The sequence below is a fragment of the Triturus cristatus genome, chromosome 12, assembly GCF_964204655.1.
Source record: "Triturus cristatus chromosome 12, aTriCri1.1, whole genome shotgun sequence".
NCBI classification, from domain to species: domain Eukaryota; kingdom Metazoa; phylum Chordata; class Amphibia; order Caudata; family Salamandridae; genus Triturus; species Triturus cristatus.
Window position 1 is genome coordinate 132,421,546 of NC_140595.1, and position 21,198 is coordinate 132,442,743.

At 42.9% G+C, this 21,198-nt stretch overlaps 1 protein-coding gene across 1 annotated transcript in view; it reads right to left on the minus strand.

The window, feature by feature from the left end:
- Nucleotides 1-21,198, minus strand: part of LOC146772885 (ubiquitin-conjugating enzyme E2 T-like) — a 105,018-nt gene that overhangs the window by 12,737 nt on the left and 71,083 nt on the right. The window contains exon 6 of the mRNA XM_085639729.1: nt 19,202-19,285. Within this exon, the coding sequence (XP_085495855.1) occupies nt 19,202-19,285 (84 nt within the window). The remainder of the gene's footprint in view (nt 1-19,201; nt 19,286-21,198) is intronic.

A 21,198-nucleotide genomic window follows, 5' to 3' on the forward strand; every position in this document is an offset into this window, starting at 1 on the left:
AGTGGAAGTTTTGACTCATGGAAAGGTAGCACAGAGGGTTAATGTGCCTGCTGCAAATAACATGTACCATGCAGATCACAAAGTGCATATAATCTAAATAGGACCGTGGGTTACTGCTTTTGTCAGAGAGATCCTTTTGTTACTTGCAGTTTACAAGTTAAAACCCTAACATAGAACAGTGAGCTATTAACCGTCATATTACAGCTGCATACAAACTGCAAGATATAAATTAGAGCGTTATGGTGTTTCCCCCCCCAGTCTTTTATTATCCTAATGTTGCAAAAGGTGTTCATTCAGATGGAAATCAATTCTGATTATTAAAGAGAACCCCGAACACATTTTAAATTCTTAGTTTTTGTTTCTCCAGACCAATCACTATTAAACTATATTGCCTACTATCGGAGTGATGCCGTGAAGAATGTCTCCTCTTCTTCTTATGCTTCTTGCCTCTCGAAGCATGTCCCGAAGTCGATTTGGACGCCGACCTCGACTTGGACTTTCTCCTTCCTCTTTTCTTTCTTCATCCTGGCGATGAAAAGCTTCGCCTCCCTTTCTTTAAGAGCCTTAGAACTCATCTTCCGGCAACAAGAACAACCATCCACATCATGGTCGGACGAGAGACACCAAACACAGTCTTCATGTGGGTCTGTAATTGACATGTGCTTGCCACATTCCCAACAGGGCTCGACTTCCTTGTCGACATATTTCTCGAAAGAGAAACAGAGAAAACCAGAAAAAAACACAAAGTAACAGTGAAGCTACCAACAGCAATTCCCGAAATCCGTTGGCGTCGACGGCGCACAAAAAAGGGAACTGACGTCAACACGCTGACGAGGTCTTCTTATGGAGCCGGTGACGTCAGCGGAGTCGCGAGCGACCTCATCGGCGTGGACTGCTACAAAAGTTTCCGAATGTTGCTGGCGCAGGGGATATTCACAAGGTGAGGAATCCACTGGCAGATGTATCCATCAGAAAAAGTTTTACATCAGCAATCGACTAAATAGCCTGTTACGTAACTGTAAAAATAATCCAACATGGTATTGCCAAATATATATTGTGTTACTGCCAGTGAAAAGAGCGTCATTTCTCTTCATATTTAGTTATTTGGTCGTTTAATCTGCTAATTTGTTTTTCGTCTGTCAACCACTAGTAACGTGGATATTTTCAGTGTGATTCATTGCCTCAGAATCCCATTTTTTGCCACCACCATGGATGTGGAGAACCATCTCGATCTTTTCTGGGTGATCTCAGGAATGGATGATGCATCATGGAGCAAGGATACACAATACAAGGATATTTCGATCCCTGTAAGAAGGTGGAATCTGACCACATGGTTGCCCCCACTTTTTTCCTGGTGTTTTGATGGTTTTTGACTAGTCTGGCTGGGATCCTGCTATTCAGGACCCCAGTCTATCTGATTACTCCCTTAAACATGGAGTGCATATTAGGTGTACTAGTGATTGGATACTGTGGTGCCTTATGAGTCCCTAGTATATGGTACCTTAGGTACCAAGGGCATAGGTACTTCACAGGCCTACCAGGGGCTGAAGCATTTATTATGCCACCCCTGGGAAGCACACTAAATCTGACACCACAGGCCTGCTACTGCAGCCTGGGTGAGGTGGTGCTAGCACCCCTCACCGAGATATAGGTTCACTATATCTCTCCTGCACACACATTTAAACCTAACAGTCACCCCTAAGGCAGGCCCTATCAATCCCGAGGGCAGGGTGCTTGGTTTCCATGTGAGGGGGTGCCTCAGAGTCCATTCTCTGTGGCTGTTTGTGGATGCGGTTAAACCATATACTCTTAAGTGCATTATAACCTTGCGGTAAATGCTAACTCTGGGATGGCTGCATCAAAACAGGTCGTGTTTGGTGTCAAACGCTTTGGAATCATACCTCCACACCAGTAACTGGTGTGAGAGTATGATCCCACCCTTCTAGAGGGATAGGCATGTACCCACTGTGGAAACTCGGTAGAATCCTGAAGAGTCCTGGCATCACAAAATGGATGCCACCAGTCACAGACACTGGGCTGCCCTCCTGCTGCTGACAGAAACTCGCAGTGAAAGAGGCCCAACAATAGGCATCCTGTCACAGGGAGGTGTAACAATCTCCCAGACAGGATTTAGTGTATTGGGGCTGGGTGGGTGCACTCCTAGAGTGCTTTGAAGTCCTGCACTGGGGGAGCAGTAGGCTTCTCTGTGCATATGCCAGCTCAAACCGGTTCAGGGGCTACCTGCCCCTGCTCTGGCGTGAAACTGGACAAAGGGAAGTGGGTGTAGCCACCCACTCGTTTGACCCTCCTATAGGTGGGGTCATAGAGCTAGTCCCTCCCTTCCTTCTAGTATAAGTTAGGGAACCCTTGCCATTGCAAACTAGATATCCCTGGACGACGCTCTGAAGAAGAATCCTGGACCTTCGACGTTCCACTATCTCTGGAAGACTGAAGAATCTCCCTTGGAGTCAAGGAGTGACTCCCCTGCTTGGCAGGCACCAAAACTTTAAATCAACGGTCGCAAACTTTCCCGCTCCCGCCGGAGTCCGAAGTCCCTGCAGCCCCGGAAGTGGATTTCCTGACTTCTCTAAGGGCATGGCGAGTCCCCAGCAACGCTGAGGCAAGTGGACCCCACGAGTGACGAGGAACCGCAATACCTGGGTACCGGGCACTATTTTCGAGTGCAACCCCTTCACGACGTTCTACGAACTTGTGCATTGGACTACGCGTGGTCCAAGCCTCCAGCAGGATTTCCTCCGTTTTCCTCCGAAGATCAGAGGCCTACCTCGTCCCGAGTGACCGTGGGCTCCTGGTGAGTGAATCCTCCCGAGGCGTCTTCGCGATCCCTTGCTGGCTGGCTTGTGGGTCCCCAGAAGACTTTTCTACAGAACCAAAGGGCTCCCCTGGTTGCCCCAGACCTGCCCTGACTTACGCTCGCTGGGTGAGTCCCTCAGACCTTGCTGGTCTGCACCGCTGACTTTTTACACGTTCCACGAGACTTGCTGTTGCCAAGGCTTGTTGGCTCCAATCTGGTCACTGACACCGCAGTAAGCTGCAGACTTCGTGGAACACGCCGAATCCAGCTCCTGGTCGTCGTCGACGCCTCCTGGACCTCGTGGCTGAAGAGTCAAGACACCGGTGATCACCTGAAATCACCAGACGACTGTGGGCATCCATCTTCCTTGCCCCGGGTCATTGCCAAGTGACTTCGAACACTGTCCCCTCTGCTTTCAGGTCTTCCTTCTTCTGAATTCAGCCTTGGATTCCACCAGACACTTCTTCTGTCTTCACAAGCAGCAAGTCTTCTTTGGCTCCCACTGAAAACGACGCCACGACCCGACATCAAAAGACACCTATGCACCCGGCTTCCCTGGGTGAGGTAACACCAGCACTACGATGCTCCTGTGTGTGTTGGCTCTAGAACTACTTATCCTGTAAGTGACTTGCTGGTAGACTCTCCCGAAGTAACCTAAAACTTTAAAATTCCAACCGCGACTTGCTCCATTGAAGTCAATTGGGATCCGCTGCTGTGTTCTCACACTGCATGCGTCTCCCGTGGGTCCTTTACTTACCTGCCTTGGCTGGATTAGTGAGGCCCCAGCGTTTCTAAAGGCCCTAGGCCTTGTCCCCTCGCAAGTCGATATTCTTAAGTCTCTTTTTTAGTATATAGTCTGGTACGCCCCTAGGGCCCCAGCCATATTTGTGCTTAACTTGTTGTGAAATGTGGATTTGTGCATATGTCCTTGACTTCTAAGCTCATAAAGAGATTAGTAGTGTGGTAGTGTGTGTCTAGTAATAAATACATATATAATATATATATATATATATATATATATATATATATATATATATATATTCACAGAAAAAACCATAGGTTTCAGGCACGTTATAGTTAGGAATTAGCATTTAAAAAACCTCAGAAATTCACTGAAAAAACCATAGGTTTCAGGGGTGTTATAGTTAGCTGGACTTTTCACTTGTACAAAACCATTGAAATTCCCCCGTTATAGTTAGTTCAGCTAACTATAACTCGCGCACCCGCAATGCACTGCTGATGACGTCACATATTACATCACTCATGACATGGTCAATGACATCACTCATGACATCTCAAATGACATCACTGATGACATCACTCATGACATCATCCTTGTGATAGAGTGGCAGACCTCCTCTCACCCTAATATAACCTTTGATACACACATTCAAAAATAGAGACTAAAATTTTCAAAACAATGGACATACCAATACCAGTTACAACAACCTCTTCAGTAATTCTAAGATCCACATACACATCCACTCATTCACCAACAGTCCTATACAGTCACTCATACATGTACTCACTCATCATATGAACTCATACACCTATACATCCTGTTACACAATGCCACTCATCCATAGAGTTACTCACACACAGTCACTCATGCTAATAAAGAATCAAACATACATTTACTTGCATATACAGTTATACACACACCACCACACTTACTTCTACGGAAACTTACACATACTTACTCTTTTAAACAATCACTTATAGAAACACATACTTATTCATACAGGAACTCTTTCAATCTCTCACTCTCACATATACTCACTTATATACACCAATAGTCACATATACTAGTTTAAAACATATGTAGTTACTCATAAAGACACTATTGAGACAGTCATTCACTCACTAACACACCCATACACACACTCATCCACCCATACAGTCCTGCACACATGCTGTCTTCAACACATACAAACAGTGAGTCACTCATTCATGCACCTATGCACTACGTAATACCCCCCACCGAACCATGCAGACACTCAGACTGATACTCAAAAAACCAACTAATAACCTATATAGACACCCATGTAGCTACTCACCAACCCATGCAGCCACTTATACACAAAGTGAGAGACTGATACAGATATTTACATATTTAAACATTACTCACTAAGCCATGTATTCACTATGATACACTTAATCAGTCAGTTACACAATCAATTTTTCAAAAACAAATCATCCATTTAGACACTTATATACCCATTTATTCTTCCATCGACCTTGAGATATACATATATAAAACATATTTAATTTTCAGAAAGACAGACATTCACTGGATGATGTAATCAGTGATGTCATCAGTGATGTCATTTGAGATGTTTTGAATTTCAAAGGTTTTTTAAATGCTAATTTCTAACTATGCCTACAGAGATAGGACATGTGAAGAAAGAAGAAAAAATGCACAGAAAGAAAAAAAAGAAGTGCAGAAAGAAGCAACAGAAGTCCTCAAAGACGAAGAAAAGTGCAGGAAGAAGGATAACGTGCAGAAAGAACAAAAAGAAGAGCAGAAAGAATCCTTGTTGCAAAATCATCCTGTACCCTCAACTTTTTCAGACGGCTACTGGTGGTAACTGAGTCTGACTAACCAGTCCTAGAGCCAGTGCTATGTTAAAAGACACTTAGAATACAGTGAAAACACCTACATACACTAGGGAACATTATGCGTTGGGGTCCCCCTGTGATTAGCATGACCTTCTCTGTAAGCCCCTAGTATATAATAGGGCAGGGGGATTAAAACTACCTCTTAAAACAGGCCACAGGGCGTTTTTGCACACGTTAACTCAGGCCACGTCCCCTCCCTTCACCACTGTGTAAACACACCCTGTGTCCATTTTTAGTTGGGAGATTAAGTTCATTTGAATCCTGAGGGTCCCTAGGGTCCAACTAGACCACTAGGTACCTCCAGTAAGTGCCACAGAGCTGCGTTGCAGAGAGGTGTAAAAAGTGGCACAGCCTGGACCACCTCTCTGCAATGCAGCTCAGTGGCGCTTACTGGAAGCACTTGGTGGGCTAGTTAGCCCCCAGGGGCCCTCAGTATTGAAGGGAAATTATATCCCCAATTTAAAACGTGCCATAGTGCGTGTTTGCACACGTCACCTCAGGCCCCGTCCCCTCCCTTCACCACTGTGTAAACGCGCCCTGTGGCTGTTCTAAGTTGAGAGATTAAGTCTCCTTGAATCCTAAGGGTCCCTAGGGTCAAACTAGACCACTAGGTACCTCCAGTAAGCGCCACAGAGCTGCGTTGCAGAGAGGTGTAAAAAGGGGCTTGGCCTCTGAACACCTGTCTGCAGCGCAGCTCCCTGGCGCATACTGGAGATGCCTGTTGGGCTAGTTGGCCCTCAGGACCCTCAGTATTGAAGAGGAATTAATTCCCCAACTTACAACTCGCCAGGGGGCGCGTTTGCAGAGTGCTGCAAGGAGGGGGAGGGGCCTCCGGCACGATGCCAGTCTTTTATTTATTTAAATTTTTTAAGAAGGGGGGCTGTGTGGTTCCCCTTCTTATTCTAATTTATTGGCCCTGATGACCTCATCCCCCAGGGCCTGTCTCCTAATTATATTTTTTTACCCCAATCCCCAGGGCCGGCCACTGTTTTTTATTATTTTAAAAAAATATATATTTATAGACACACCCAGGACATGCTGGACAAACCGTACGTACCTATCACCATGACGATTTGAGTGATATTCATTAAAAGGCGACTATGCATACAATGAATCCACGTGGAATGTATTTACACCACTAGTGAAGCTCTGACATGTCTGATGCCCTACCGTGCCTAATCCCGGTAGACACCCTTGTCGTTTATTTATACAAACATGGGTAGCTATTGACGGGCACATTTAATACACATGCACACCAAGCCATTCAAAGGGGATTCGACAAAAATTCGACCAAAACTATGTAAGAAACCCCCCTCATGGTTAATAAAACACACATCCACTGCCGGATGTGTAATACTTTTTATTTTACTGTCTGGAAAGGGGACGAACACCACGAGAGTCACAGCGCGCTCCTGGGAGAGCCCAATGCTGTGTTACACCCGCCATTGCCTGCCGAGTGCCACACACCTCTGTGTTGTATTCCACCAGCTAGTGCATATGCTATGACACTCTCTAGCCCATGTGCACTGTAACACCACCCCGTGAATATGTCATGCCACACTTGTCTTCGCACGGGTTATATTGCCCCATCTAACGTGCCTTCCTCGATGCCTATGTTATAACGCACAGTGCTATGCCATACATATTGGATCCATATCTTTGTCACAGTGCATATGCAACGTTACACTCCCCAGCACATATTTTATATTACAACTTTAGAGACTAGTTAGGTTACACAACACTGCCCTGTGCATATTACACTCCAAGGCGCACATCGCATAGCACGCGCTAGTGCCTGTGCTATCTCGCGCTCTCCAATGAATCGGTCATTGCGCACAATGTATTGCATATTATATTTCACGCCCGGTTCATCTTATATCACACTTTTTGGTGCATAGTTTATACCATACACTATATCTAGTTTTCATTTTCAATCGTGCTCTCAGGACTATGTTCTATATAACACTGTGTTCACCTACCCTTTTCACGGGCATTACATTTTGCGATAGGGGGTGGAGGGTCAGGGGGTGTTTCTGCCAAGTGAGCCCGGAGTCACAGGCACAAACGTCCTCTTCTTCCTGAATAAAAGTGAGATTATGCTGCATACTTGTTCATATTTTAAGTAGTTCGCACAGACACACGTTTTAAAAACAATAAAGTTCCTAATACCCGCCTTCTCTGAACAGTTAGCTTGCTGCCCCATCCCCCTCCTCCCTATCCTCTCTTGTGTGAATCCATGGACTAGCCTCCTCCCTCCTGCCATGCATGGTCTGATGTGTTGCCACTGCCCTCAATTTAGTATGATGTACCAGTCCCCTCCTCCTGCCCTCCATTGCCCAATTCTATGCCCCATCATTGACCTCCTGCTTAAACTCTGTGCTTAGCTTGCTGCCCCTATTCTCCTTCCCCCTGCCCTCCGATGTCTTTGTGCATGCCCCTGCTCCATCCTTTTTGCCCACCATGTTCCATGGACCTGCCACTCCTATCTACTCTGAGTGTTCTGTTGAGCTGCCACTCCCCTCCCACCTGCCTAGCATTGTCAGATGACTGTAACCTGTCCCTGCCACCTCCACCCTGCCTGTCCACATGCCATGCCCCTATCCTCTTCCTCCTGTCCTACATGGTCCATTGTACTGCCACACCCTTCTGCCCTCCCTGGTCTGTTGTGCTGCAACTGCTCCTCCTGCCTGCCCCGTGCGGTCTGTTGTGAGGCCCCTTCCCCTGAACTTTGTCTGTGCACAGGTCCTGACCCTCCCTTCTATCCTCCATCGTCCTTTGTGCATGCCCCTGCACCCTCCTTCTTGCCCATCACAGCCATTGTGCTGCCACTAACCCTCCCACTTGCCATGCATGGTCTTCTGTGCTGCCATGGCCCCTTCCACCTTCCCTGTGTGGTCAGTTAGCTGCCCCTGACCCCCTCCCACCTTCCCTCCATGGCCTGTGTGTATGCCATCACAGTCTCACTGTTGCTCTTCATGGTGTGTCTTGCTTCTAGTGCCCATCCTGCCTGACCTCCATGGCTATCTTGCTGCTCCTGCCCTGCCCCCTTGCCCCCAGCCCTCTGTTTACATGTGCAGACCCCTACTCTCTCCCTCCTGGCTTGTCTGTTCCATTGTAATGCCCCTGATCCGTCCCTCCTGCCCTTTATGGTCTGTTATGCTGCAGCTTTCTCTCCGGTCTGTCCATCATGGTCAGCTAGCTACCATTGCCTCTTGCCCCTCTGTTCTCTGTTGTCCATGTGCATGGTCCTGTCCCCTCCCTCTTGCTTTCTATGGATTGTTGTGCTGCACTCCCGTCCCGCATGCCCTGTGTGGTGTATTGTGCTGCTGCAAACCCTGATGCCTGCCCTGCAGGGTCAGTTTGGTGCACCTCTCCATGTCCCTCCTGTCCTCTGTTATCCAAGTCCATGTCCCTACCCCATTTCCTTCCATGATCCAATGTACCATACTTGCAAACATTTTGAACTTGGTAAGAGGGAGATTTTGAAAAAAAACTGGGGTATTGATTTTCCCCTTTGAGTTACATTGAAAAAGAGGAGATTGTAGACAGGAGACAGATCAAATAAAGCCCATTTGAGCTTAAAAACATTGGACGTTTCCTGGCTGAATCGGGTCTGTTGGCATGTATGGTTGTACTACCATTGCCTCTTCCTTCTGCCCACAATGGTCTATTACATTGCCACAGCCTCTCTTGCAAGTCCTGTATTGTTGGTTTGTTGCCCCTGCCCCCCTTTCCACTGCCCTCCATAGTCTGTTGTGCTGCCACGGCCCTTCCTGCCTGCTCAGTGTGGTTAAATTGTTGCCTTTGCACCCTCCTACCTGCCTTCAATTTTCAGAGTCCGTGTCCCTGGCCTCTGCCTCTCAACAGTATCCTAATGAACAACTAGATTGCTAACATTCTATATTTATTACAAAAGTGTGGAACACCTGACGTCATCTTGATGTAATCAAAACTGTAATACCTAGAGCATTTCCTTTAGAAATTACATATATGAGAGGGTCTTATTGGCATCAAAATTATGGTTAGTGCTCTAAAAGACTAAAATAAGGACATATTTTCTGAGTTTTCAAATAGCGACAAAGCACTTTTAAATTATTTGTTATCTTTATGTTTTTTTATCCAGTTGACCACTTGATTAAATGTTGCACTTAGGGGAGAGGATGTGGTGTTACTTCCAGAACTGCAGACTTTGCAACTGGGGAACCAGGTTGGAGTTTCTGCTTCAGCTCGACATTCTGTGATTCTGGTCAAATCACTTAGTCTCCCCATGTCTACAACCAAAATGAATTTGTTCTTGTGTGATGTAACCAATGCTCATGTAAAGCACTCCAATACCTGACAAGTCTGCACTATATAACACTGCAAAAACACAAAATATTAAGTGTTTTGCACACTTCTGTCATTGGGCTATATTTGGGCTACATCTGGGTGATTTTGGGCTACATTTGGGCTCTTTTGTCTCCGGTGGCCATCTTGGGAGATTTATTTGTTATGAAGTTTCCTAATTTCCTCATGTACTGCAGTCTCCTCAGTAGGAAATGCTTTCAGTTTTTTTACTTTGATTCCATCATGAAGGTATTCAGATATGTCACACATTTGCCATCAATTCTGAAAGTTAGCACTCTAGTTGCTCATTAGATCACTGTAGTAAAACTACTGTTTACCATGGAAGTCTGCTCCTGGTATTAAAAGTGCATGTTTCAGTCTGCATGTCAGAATTTTTTACTGAAATAGAAGAGGATCTGAGAAGTCACTCAAAATGTGCCCTCATTTTCTTTCTTCAGCATTAATCATAATTTCTATGGCAAAATGAACCCCCCCATTGTGTTCCTTTTTAAATTAAATGGTTTAAGTGTTACCAGTTTATTCCAATCAAGTTGGCTTCAGGTGTGCCATACTTTTGTCATAATGAAGACAGTAAGCGCTCTAGTTGTTTTTAAGAACACTCTGGGACATTCTGTCATTGGGCTATACTTGGGCTACATCTGGGTGATATTTGGGCTCTTTTGTCTCTGGTGGCCATCTTGGGAGACTTATTTGTTATGAAGTTTCCTAATTTACTCATTTACTGCAGTCTCCTCAGTAGGAAAGACTTTCAGCTTTTTACTTTGATTCCATCAAGAAGGCATTCAGATGTGTCACACATTTGCCATAAATACAGAATGTTAGCACTCTTTTTGCTCATTAGATCACTGTAGTAAAGCTACTGCTCACCAGGGAAAACTGCTGCTGGTATTGAAAGTGCATGTTTCAGTCTGCATGTCAGAATTTTTAATGAAATAAAAGAGGATTTCAGAAGTCAAAATGTGCCCTAGTTTTTCTTTCTGCAGCACTAATCATACTTGTTATGGAAAAATGAACCCCCTCATTTTGTTCCTTTTTAAATTAAATGTTTTAAGAGTTACCACTTTAATCCAAGCAAGATGGCTTCAGGTGTGCCATACGTTTATCATAAGTAGGACTGTTAGCGCTCTAGTTGTTCTTTGGAACACTCCGGGAAGCTGCAGTAGAACACAAAGGAATCAACTGACAGTCTCTGCCCTTGTTGGATGTACATGTTTTACTGAGAATGTCAGACTTCATTCTCACATGACTGAGAAAGATAATGTGAATTTACAGAAAATAAGCTCTCAGTTTAGCTTATAGATCACCTTCCAAACCTCTGTGGGAAAAGCATGAGAAAATATTTTTCTCTCAATCATGATATCCCAGCAGAAGGCTTTTTCACATGGTGAAATCACCTTAGAACATACCACAATTCCTAAAATGAGTATGGTACCATCAACAAATGATTTATAATGTAACTAAAGTCTTAAAACCTTCTATTAACTGCAATGCTTTTTAATGAGGTGCTATCATGTATATTGGTCCCAAGATGGCTGCCAACACTTCTTGGATGAAGTGCTGACAGCCAATCAGATCTCAGGATGAGATGTGTGGTTAGGCTCCGCCCACATATATATATATGATTTTACTTTTGATTTTCTCAGGAACTACTGAACAGATTGACACCAGACCTGCAAAAGGCACTTCCCTGAGCTGAGGACTACCTCTCTGCCAAATTTCAAGTAATTCTGTTCAGCCGTTCGGGCTGTACATTGGACTAAAGGTCCCTATGGAAAATTGCATGGGGAAAACGTGTTTTGGGACCCCCCTTTTTTCTCAGCCCCCGCTTGACGAATCCCCCCCGAGACTTTCAGGGTAGGAGCGGAGCGGAGCAGAGCGCCCCACCTATTTTGAAAATTTCACGAGGATTCGTCAACCGGCGCCAAAGTTATTCCAAATAGAATGTTGCGGATTTCCTATGGAAACACGGTCCTAACTATAACTATCTACTGGCGAGCGCCAGTAGATAATTAATATATATATATATATGTATATATATCTCTGTGGTCCTTTCATTTAGTAATGCAAGAGATTATAAGGTAAAACAAGCTGCTTTAAATTCCTCTAAAGACTTAGCCTGAAGGCTGCTCTCCACAGCTACCACTAGGATTGCTTTCTTTAAAAGGTTGTCTTAAACCTATCTACCATAAGAGTCGAATTGTACTGGTGCAAGGTGGCCACTTTAACTAGTGACCAGCATATTCCAGGCCAACTTCTCACAATCCCTAATCCCCGTTTAATATCATCCCATTGGTCGTTCTAATAGCGAGCTGGTTTACTATATTCATACAAAATGTGTACAATGCAACAATTTTGTTCTGTGCATCTTCAACATGCAGATGTTGGACTCACTGCAGGGGTTTGCAGCTTTGGGTGGAGCCATTTATGTAATAATTTAAATCAACTCTGTTTCAGCCAGACCTCTTGTTCCCTTGTCATTGTGGAGCTGCCCCCACATTTCTCCTCAGATTATTTGATAATCCGTTTTCCCCATATGTTTTCAGACACATGCGGATTGGTGTGTTTTCTGTTCAACAAGCGTTCCTTTTAATCTTTATCATGCCCCTGCAGATACCACATATCCATACATGTATTTACTGCCAATTGCTCAAGCTCTCCAGGTTATATCTCAGGCATTTCTATAAACTATGCATCAGTTGCAAATATCTCCAGTATGGACACTGTGGGAGGTTGAAATGTTTCTGTAACTTAGCACTTGACTTAAAAGCTATCCTCCTCCACTTAATAAGTGGGCAGGTAGGTGAATCTTTGCCTTTCCAAGTTTTCCATGAAATGGAACTCTCATCTATAATGATCACTTCATTATACCATGTAGGTGCCTGCAGATGTATGCAATCTGCTATGCAGCCTTGTAATGACATGGACTCTCACATGCATAGCCAATATATAATGGTGGTTGTGTCCCTCCACTTTAGATCCTATCACGTACAATTGGTTTCCCCCCCACGCCAAGCAATTAATGGCCTTCTTTAGGTACACTAATGTTGGGATCTTCCTGCACGAGAGAAGCATGCATTTCCTTTGGGCTCCCTGATGAGCAGTCCAATAAGATTCCTAATTTTGAGACCCCAATTAACCAGCATTAAAAAATATTTCAGTCGGCATTCCTTTCATTTAAAGGGGGTATCACTTGATGTTGGTTCTTGTCAATGGTAAAGCCTCAAACTTCTCCCAATTGATCCAATGCCCCGAAAAGTTTGTGCTGGGATGGAATTGGTTGGGTTATCTAGATGTCATGAGCATAAAATAGTATCTTGACTTCTACTACTGCTGTGGTCACTTCCATTATGTCTTTGAACATATGAAGGTCAATTGCTGGTGGTTCTAATGTTAAAGAATGGGGAGAGCGAGCGGACTGATCTGGTACCTCTTCGCACCCCAGGGAATTGTGAAACGGAGGCCCCAGAACTCCTCACTACTGTCGATTCCTTATATAGCCATTACACTTTTAAGATGAAATCCCCCTCATAGACCCAATTTTGCCTGTACATTAAATAAACACCCCATTCCACACAATGGATATAGCAAGTTTGTCATCTTCATTATTCCTTACTTGCCATAAAATATGAGATAATGTCCTTAGATGCACAGTCAACGAACGATTTGCGAAAAATCACACTTGCAAGGGGTGAATGAGGTAATGTATCACGATTTTCAGCCTACTTGACAATATTCTAGCTTATATTTTCATGTCTATATTTAATAGTGATATGAGCATTAAGTACAAGTAATATTTAAGTGCTAATAAATTCTGGTGTCCAGCCTCCTTTTTCATCAGTCTTTCGGTACACTTGGTGTAAAAGTGGTACAAGCTTTTTAATTTTTAAAAAATCATTTAATGTTCTATTGGAAGTCCATCATCTCCCGGTGCTTTTCCCATGCCCATATCATATATAAGTTATGCAATCGCTTGCACAGAGATTTCTCCAATATTTGTTTTTGCTTTGTTTAGTGAATCCATAGTGTCACTTTAGCTAAAAATGTGTCCTCTAAGACATTGGTATCAGTATGATCGGAAAGGTACAATGTTTGGTAGAAAGAGGCAAAGGTATTAGTAAATCCCACTGGATTGGTCAGTAGTTGACCCAGTCTATTTTGGATAGTGGGAAATGGATGTGTAGATTCTTTAGCGTTTTTAGTTGACATTACATTTTAGTTTAACTAAAGACATTTGGTGGCACAGTGCAAACTGATGTAAGATAGGTTACCTCTCTTTACAGTGCCTGGGTTTCCACTTAGCTAAAACAGAGTCGCTCATCATTTCGTCTCTCTCATATAATTTCCCTATGGTCCATTTGTTATGTGCAGAGGTTGCCAAGCCCTAATTTCAAGTCAACTATAATGTGAGGGAATACCAGTCGTTTTTCATCTTCTGGAAGACTGTATTTATATACCATCACGAGAGGCCTTTAAAAGGGCTTATAAGGTCGATTTTTAAGAACAGAATAATGAGGTCATGATTAGATGCACTATTTGTTATGATCAAAACATCAACTACTCTTCATAAGATTTACCCTTTCAAGCAAAAGTCGACATGAAGTCCCATGTGTGAAAGAGGTCAATATATAATCCCATTCTAATGGGTTTGTTAATTGCCTGGGGTCTACTAAAGTGTGGTCTACGATTACCCGATTAATCAAGTGCGTAGGAAATTACTACTGTTGTGTAAACTACGACTTTGGCGTAGTTCTACAAGATTTGCTTTCCCACTCACGGGTGACACAGGTGAACTCAGTTCAATGCACCAATGCTGAAAGTGAAAGAAAGGTTATTGTAGCCCACGGAACCCTACCCAATACACTACTGAAGCAGAGTGATTGCTTTTGGGTTACTAACAATCCCTGCAATGGGATCAGGGGCACTGTGGTAACAGACACAAACCTATTTGTTTCTTCAATCTGAAACTGTCGTTATGGAGGACACTGCATGGGGTTAAGAGTGCTTTTTTTACATCTAAGTTCGATGAAAGGGAAATTGGAGGCCTGTCCTTGCCTTCTGTGGGATCCTACATTTTGGTTCAAACTACTTTGTTCTTGGAACCATATCTAAATTATGATTTGTCAAGCACTTATTGCTTTTGTTGAAACGTTCCAGGTTCAACTTAATTCATCTGTTGAGTGTGCAAATGCCTGGACTGCAGAAAACATTGATACTCCCTGCCTTTGTGATGGTTGCTCTGTTCAAGATACACTGCATTTTGTTTTTGTTTGTTCTTCTTATTCACATATGCGCAGATGATTTTTCAAAAAAAGATACTTTTTACTAGAATGAATTTTAGGCAAGCCAGGCCTGGTCTGCAATACTTACAGAAGTTAACTGATTTCCAAACTTGCTTTCATGATGCCTGTATTTTAAATTGTGCTGTCAGGATGAGGGACACTATGACATTAGACTGATAAAGATTTGTGTGATGTTTTCTAGACTATGACTATTTGAATTATTGCTTTTCCTTGGTCATCAATGCAGCCAAACATGCACTTGATAGTCGGTTTTGATTGTATTTCAATTTTATACTGTACAGTATTATAATTCTTTTATGGTTAACTTGTTTTGAACTGAATAAAGAATGATTAACTTTACACTTCCACTGTGCTTAGAAAGATAAGATCAGACAACATCTGCATTAATGGCAGACATGACAAGGATTCTGCATAAATCGGGAAAGATGGAGACTTGCAGTACCTAAAATGGGAGTTGGGGCCTACTCAAAAATGGAGTCGGACCTTAATTCATCAGGTTCCAGTCTCCTCCTCCATACTACATCTGTCCATGCAATAGACAGTAATGTTCTATATATGGATGCAAGAAAGTCTTTGTCCCCAACAGGAGCATTAACTGAGCCTAACACAACCTTAATGTTTTCAATTTCCCTTTTAGCAAAATATAGTGTCCGGCTGGTTTAGACCATGTTTGCAAAACTCTTGCTAGCAGAGGTTTCCTCATTAAAATAGTTACTCCTCTTTTCCTGTAAAGTTTATGAGAGCCTGTGCCTAAGCTTGTGCTGTATGTCTAACTTGAACATATCACTTTCTTCACCAAATCCTGTTTTAGTTTTGCATTCTCTTTCACTCTCTTTTTTGAAGTAACATTATGGCAGGGCATTTGAGTCAATGGATTTCTCTCTCTTTAAAAAAATGTGTCAGCCCATTCACAATTGTTAGACTTATGTGGCAGCCTGTACCCGTAACTAAGCTAAAGGGGTATTAAGGTTGGTCCCTGTTAATATAGCAAATTATTAAGTGGGTACTTTCAAGTGGTCCCTACAGCCCCAGGTGTTATTTTGAGACAGTATACACTTGTGTACATTGTCTATGTACCTAATCAAGTCAGTTGAAATGATCATAGGCGTTTATGTTTGGGCTTGATCCGTCGATACAGATATCTATTAACTGTGGGCTATGGGTAATGTCCTCTTGTGTTCCTGTATAAACTGTTTTTTAGCACTTGAGAATGGCCTGTGTACCCAGGAAGTCTGTAGTCCCCGAATCATTACATAGGAGTGGGTTAAGGGGTTGATGCACAGGACATATGATTATGGAGGGTGTAAGAATGGACAGTTGTGAATAGAAAACCGGGACGGGAAGCAGTCCGCAAATCAAGAGAAGCAAGGAAAATTTAAAAAGTAACTACGATGTGAGTTAGTGGGCCGTCAAACCAGAGGGCCTATCTGCCAATAGCTCATAACGCACCACAAAGTAATCCAGTCCCCTAGTTGTGCGCTAAACTGCCGGTTCAAGTATATCCCTTTCAATATCGGTGAGGGCCTGGTGTCATGCAGGAACTATGGTCTTGGATTTTCTCAGCTCTGAGCAAGTTAATATAGAGTTAGTATAAAACATAATACACCTAACTTTTGGTCTAAAACCTCCATTCGGTTGATGGTTATTATACTTTATTTTAACAATCCTCCTGTAGCTCACATTCATAATTTTCAGGGACCTTTATGTTTTCACTGTATTTACACTGTCTTACATAGGTGTGTCAATAACATCACAGAGAAATGGGTTGGACGCTCTTGGCAGGTTTCTTGTCATTCCTTGAGGGGTGATCTTGATTTGTCTCGTGGCCTTGATATCCATCAGGCCTGTACTTTTTGTTGATGGCCCAACGACAAGTGACTTTCTATAGCTTCTTACGTTCCCACTGCGAGGCATAAGTGAGTCTCTCTGGATTTGGTTGATATGTTGATGCTTGTATAGTCCCTTCCTGACAGATGTCCATAATGGATGTATCTATTGAGTTCAGTCATTTCACCAGTGTTTAACAGTCACCATTCTTTGGTTTCTCCATCTATGATCACCAGGCCTACCAAGTCGCAAAAATTGTCCCACAGCATTAGCAAACCACAGCTGCCTGGACAGTTTTGATTTAGACATATGTTCCAACTGTAAAGTTTGCTGTAACACGCGCTCTTGCCCTGGCTCAGGAAATGTCGATCGCGCTCTTGCCCTGGCTCAGGAAATGTCTATCTCTAGAACATTTATGCAATTGTAATTGCTTGGGTAAACGTGCACAGGAGTATTACATTCATGTATACCATTATTTATTGTTTAGTGTATACCTGTTCCACTTTTCTGTTGTGGTCACTGATAAGATCTCCATTTTAATAGTCAGAGGGTTTTGCAGCAGGAAAGAGGTTTCTTACGACTTTGTCAGGTTATGCGCTTCCTTGTTTCATTGGGTATTCCACAAAGCCAAAATTCACTGACCACATTAGAATAAGAAAAAAAATAAGAGATGGGGAAGAGTCCTTCTTTGATCACTACTCCCTTAAAAAGACTTGGATCCCATCTTTTTTAATCCAGGTAGTGCTTGATAAGCGAATGTGTGCAGATCCCTTGTTGCCTGATCTAATGATCACTTCTTCCCACAATTCACCAATTATTTATCAAAGATCTCCCTCTTCTGTTTCCTCCCTCCTATTTTCTCCTTCTATAGTACTATCTTTATTACCCCCCCCCCCCTTTAGTGGTTAATCTGTGTTCTTCCATGGGTCTAGTGACAAGTCTCCTTTTCTTCATTTTGTGCCAGGTCGCAAGTGGGATGACTTCTGAAGCTCTGCCCGCACTTGGTGTGCGTGGGTAAAAGTATCTGACAGGCATGTTGTGGGAGACTTTCTAAAATGAGGAAAGGATACCCTTTTAGTTGGATTTGTTGACATAAGACAAAGTGTTTGAACTGGATTTCTTTTGTTAGAGTAATGGGGAGTACGTGATGAAGGAAAAGTTGGGGAAGATATGGGGAACTTTGTGTAGTCTAATGAGAAGATAAGTGATGGCATTCTGCCCTCTTTGGAGATGGTGGACGGGGAAAATCATTATGGCTCAGTAGAGACGCTTACCAAAGGCTATGAAAAAACAGATGAAGGCAGAGTCATGAGAGACTGACCAGTAGTGTAACGAAACTTGAGCCCCACCCCTACATAGAGGGGCCCCTCTCCGGACTTAATCAGGAGCCCTCAGGTCAGGGTACTGTGATGAGGGCCCCCACATCACAGGGGTTGCGGGGCCTATGTTACTCCACGGACTCTGACTCCAGTAACTACCCTGGATCCATCAATGAAATACAAAATCTGACAATGGCAAGAATTCTATACACTCCATATTCCCCAACACAAAAATCCGGATTTTTACAGCAGTGACATCGGGTCCAACTCTGTCCATAGAACGAGATTTAAGTTGTAGACACAATTACATATACAACTCGAAAGTGTGCGAACAGGCGCACTTAAGAAGAAGGGTAAGTGCACTACTTATCTTTCCACGTTACGACTGGACAATGTGCTCTCCATTGGTCCTGAAGAAAGCCCCCAGACCCTACTGGGCACACCTGGGCTAAAACATGTCGACCAGCCACGTTTTCAAACAGGCGCGATAGAACAGTTTCCCTTCAATCACCGCACCACCACCTTGTTTTTACCTCTACCCCATCTTCGACATAATCAATCCAAGATCGACAGATGGAGATAATTTTAATGACACTGCACCCTTACCTTCATGTTATCTAATCACTACTGTAAATACCAGTTGGTCTTCCTCCAGGTGGAGGAAAGCATAACCAAGACCCTATGATGATGCTTTTCACGTAACCATTCCTGCAGAGAAACAAGATATACAGCAACCGCGCTTATTTCGTGAATGAGGGTTTTTTAAGGCGACCAGAACCCCAGACCCTCATTTCTGATTAAGAGATTAAAAAAAAAGAAATACCATAAAACAAGCAGCCCTGATCATAAACAATCAAAGAGATGCTTGGACAAAACGAATTATCTACCAAAGGAAATTCATTCAGTCCCCCCATAGGCCAAGTTCTATTTTTTCATATTTACCCAGCTAACATCAAAGGAAGTTTTAATCTTACCTCCTTCCCCTGAACAGCATGCTTCTCTGTCCAGATGGCAGCATTTTTTAAGAACATCTGCTTGTTGTATTTATACTCAGATGACTAAAAAACATAAATGGATTCAAATTAACTGGTTGGGTAATAGGATAGTTGTGGTGCATAGTACAGGTCATTCAAATGAAGTTGCAGAAATGTGCTATGTATGTGGAAGTTTTAGTGAATTGCGGACCACACCCTTGCCTGTGTAAAAGAGCACTATAAAAAAAAACACATAAGCGGAACACAGCTAAAGTTTGCCGTTATGACACATTTAGTTTAGAATTCATTGCAATAAGTATCCTTTATTTTAAAACTCAATTGAATGTATACACAACATACTGTGCTCTGTCAAGTAACGTGGGTAGATTCTACCTGCATATTAAATATAAGCAGGCTTGTTTTCGCTGAAGATTGGTTCAGTGCGACTGTTAGAATGAGAACTCTGCATGTTGTTTTTACAAGGAAGAAAAATGTATTTATTTGTAATTAATCCTGCTTCGGCATCATGATAATCTTTGCTGAATTCATGAAAACTGACTGTGTCGGATTCTAGTAAACAGTCTACGTGTCAGATTTTGGTAAACTTTCTCTTTTGAAAATCAATTTAGTTCACTAACAACAAATTATACCCATTTTTTAAATAAGGCATTTTATTTTATTTTTTTAAATGGAAGGGGTTTCTGATGAGGCACTTTCCGATAATGGATGTCACTTCACTGCGACGCAATTTGGGGACTTTATGAAATTCATGGGCATAAAACATACTAGAACTTCTCTTTACAATGGTCTCGTAGAGAGATTTAACAGGCTGATCAAGGAGAATGTACAACTGTCAAAAGCCAGTGGGTTGAATTGTAAGCAAGAACTGAAGAAAATGTTACGGGCAGTGCGCACAATAGCCAACGCTGACACGGAGATTTCTCCGTTCATTTTGTTGAGAGGACGAGTTCCCTCTTCCAAAATGTTGAGGAGATGGATAGGTGAGTTTGAGTTACCCAAAGGAAAAATAAGGGAAGTAGGCAATAAGAGAGAGTAGAAGCTCAAAACAAATATGTTCAGCAGAAGGACCAGAGAATTGAGAGTGAATGTTAGTGATCAGGTTAGGGCAAAATGTTCTAGGATTCTAACTAAGGGAGAATATAGGTTCTCTGACCTTAAGACTGTTGTGAGAGTCAACAGGAGTGCAGTGAAATTGAAAGATGGCAGAGGGTGGAACAAAAGTAAAATCACAGTGACTAAGTTACATCAAGATGGTGTGTTCGGGAAGCATGGGTCTGAAGCCGATCATGGAGAGGAGCACTTTGAGGCGAGGGCCCCTGTACCTTCTTCCAGGATAAGAAAACAAGTTACTTACCTGTAACTACAGTTATCCAGTATTGGTATCTTTCATAGATTCACATGCCTGAATCATTCCCCGTCGCCGAGGCGGGAGTCCCGGTAGATAAAAAAGTAGTGCCAAAAATAATTAGTAGTAGTAGGCCCAAAGAAAAAAGGCCCTAAGGCCTATATCTTAGAAGCCTATCTACCTCGTTATGTAAAATAACCCAAGAATTGGTAACAACCAATCAGACATCAGCACCCTTCTAGAACCCTCTCAGCAGAGCCAGCTCTCCTCAGATTTTCCTAGCACGAGTGGAAAGCACATATCCCAAACATAGAGAACTGACTCTGCGGGGAGGAGGGTGGGTGCATGTGAATCTATGAAAGATACCAATACTGGATAACTGTAGTTACAGGTAATTAACTTGTTTTCTTATCCAGTATTGGGGTATCTTTCATAGATTCACATGCCTGAATCAGAGTAGCAAGCAGTATGCCAAGCATACAGTCGTTTGCGGATGGTGGGAGACTATTGCTGATACACTCCCAATTACGCCCGCAATTTGATAACTAGAAGGTATAAGATGTCCTCTCTTAAAATCCAAACATGTATCTTACACAAAGAAATGAAATATGTAGCTTAAGAAATAGCAATT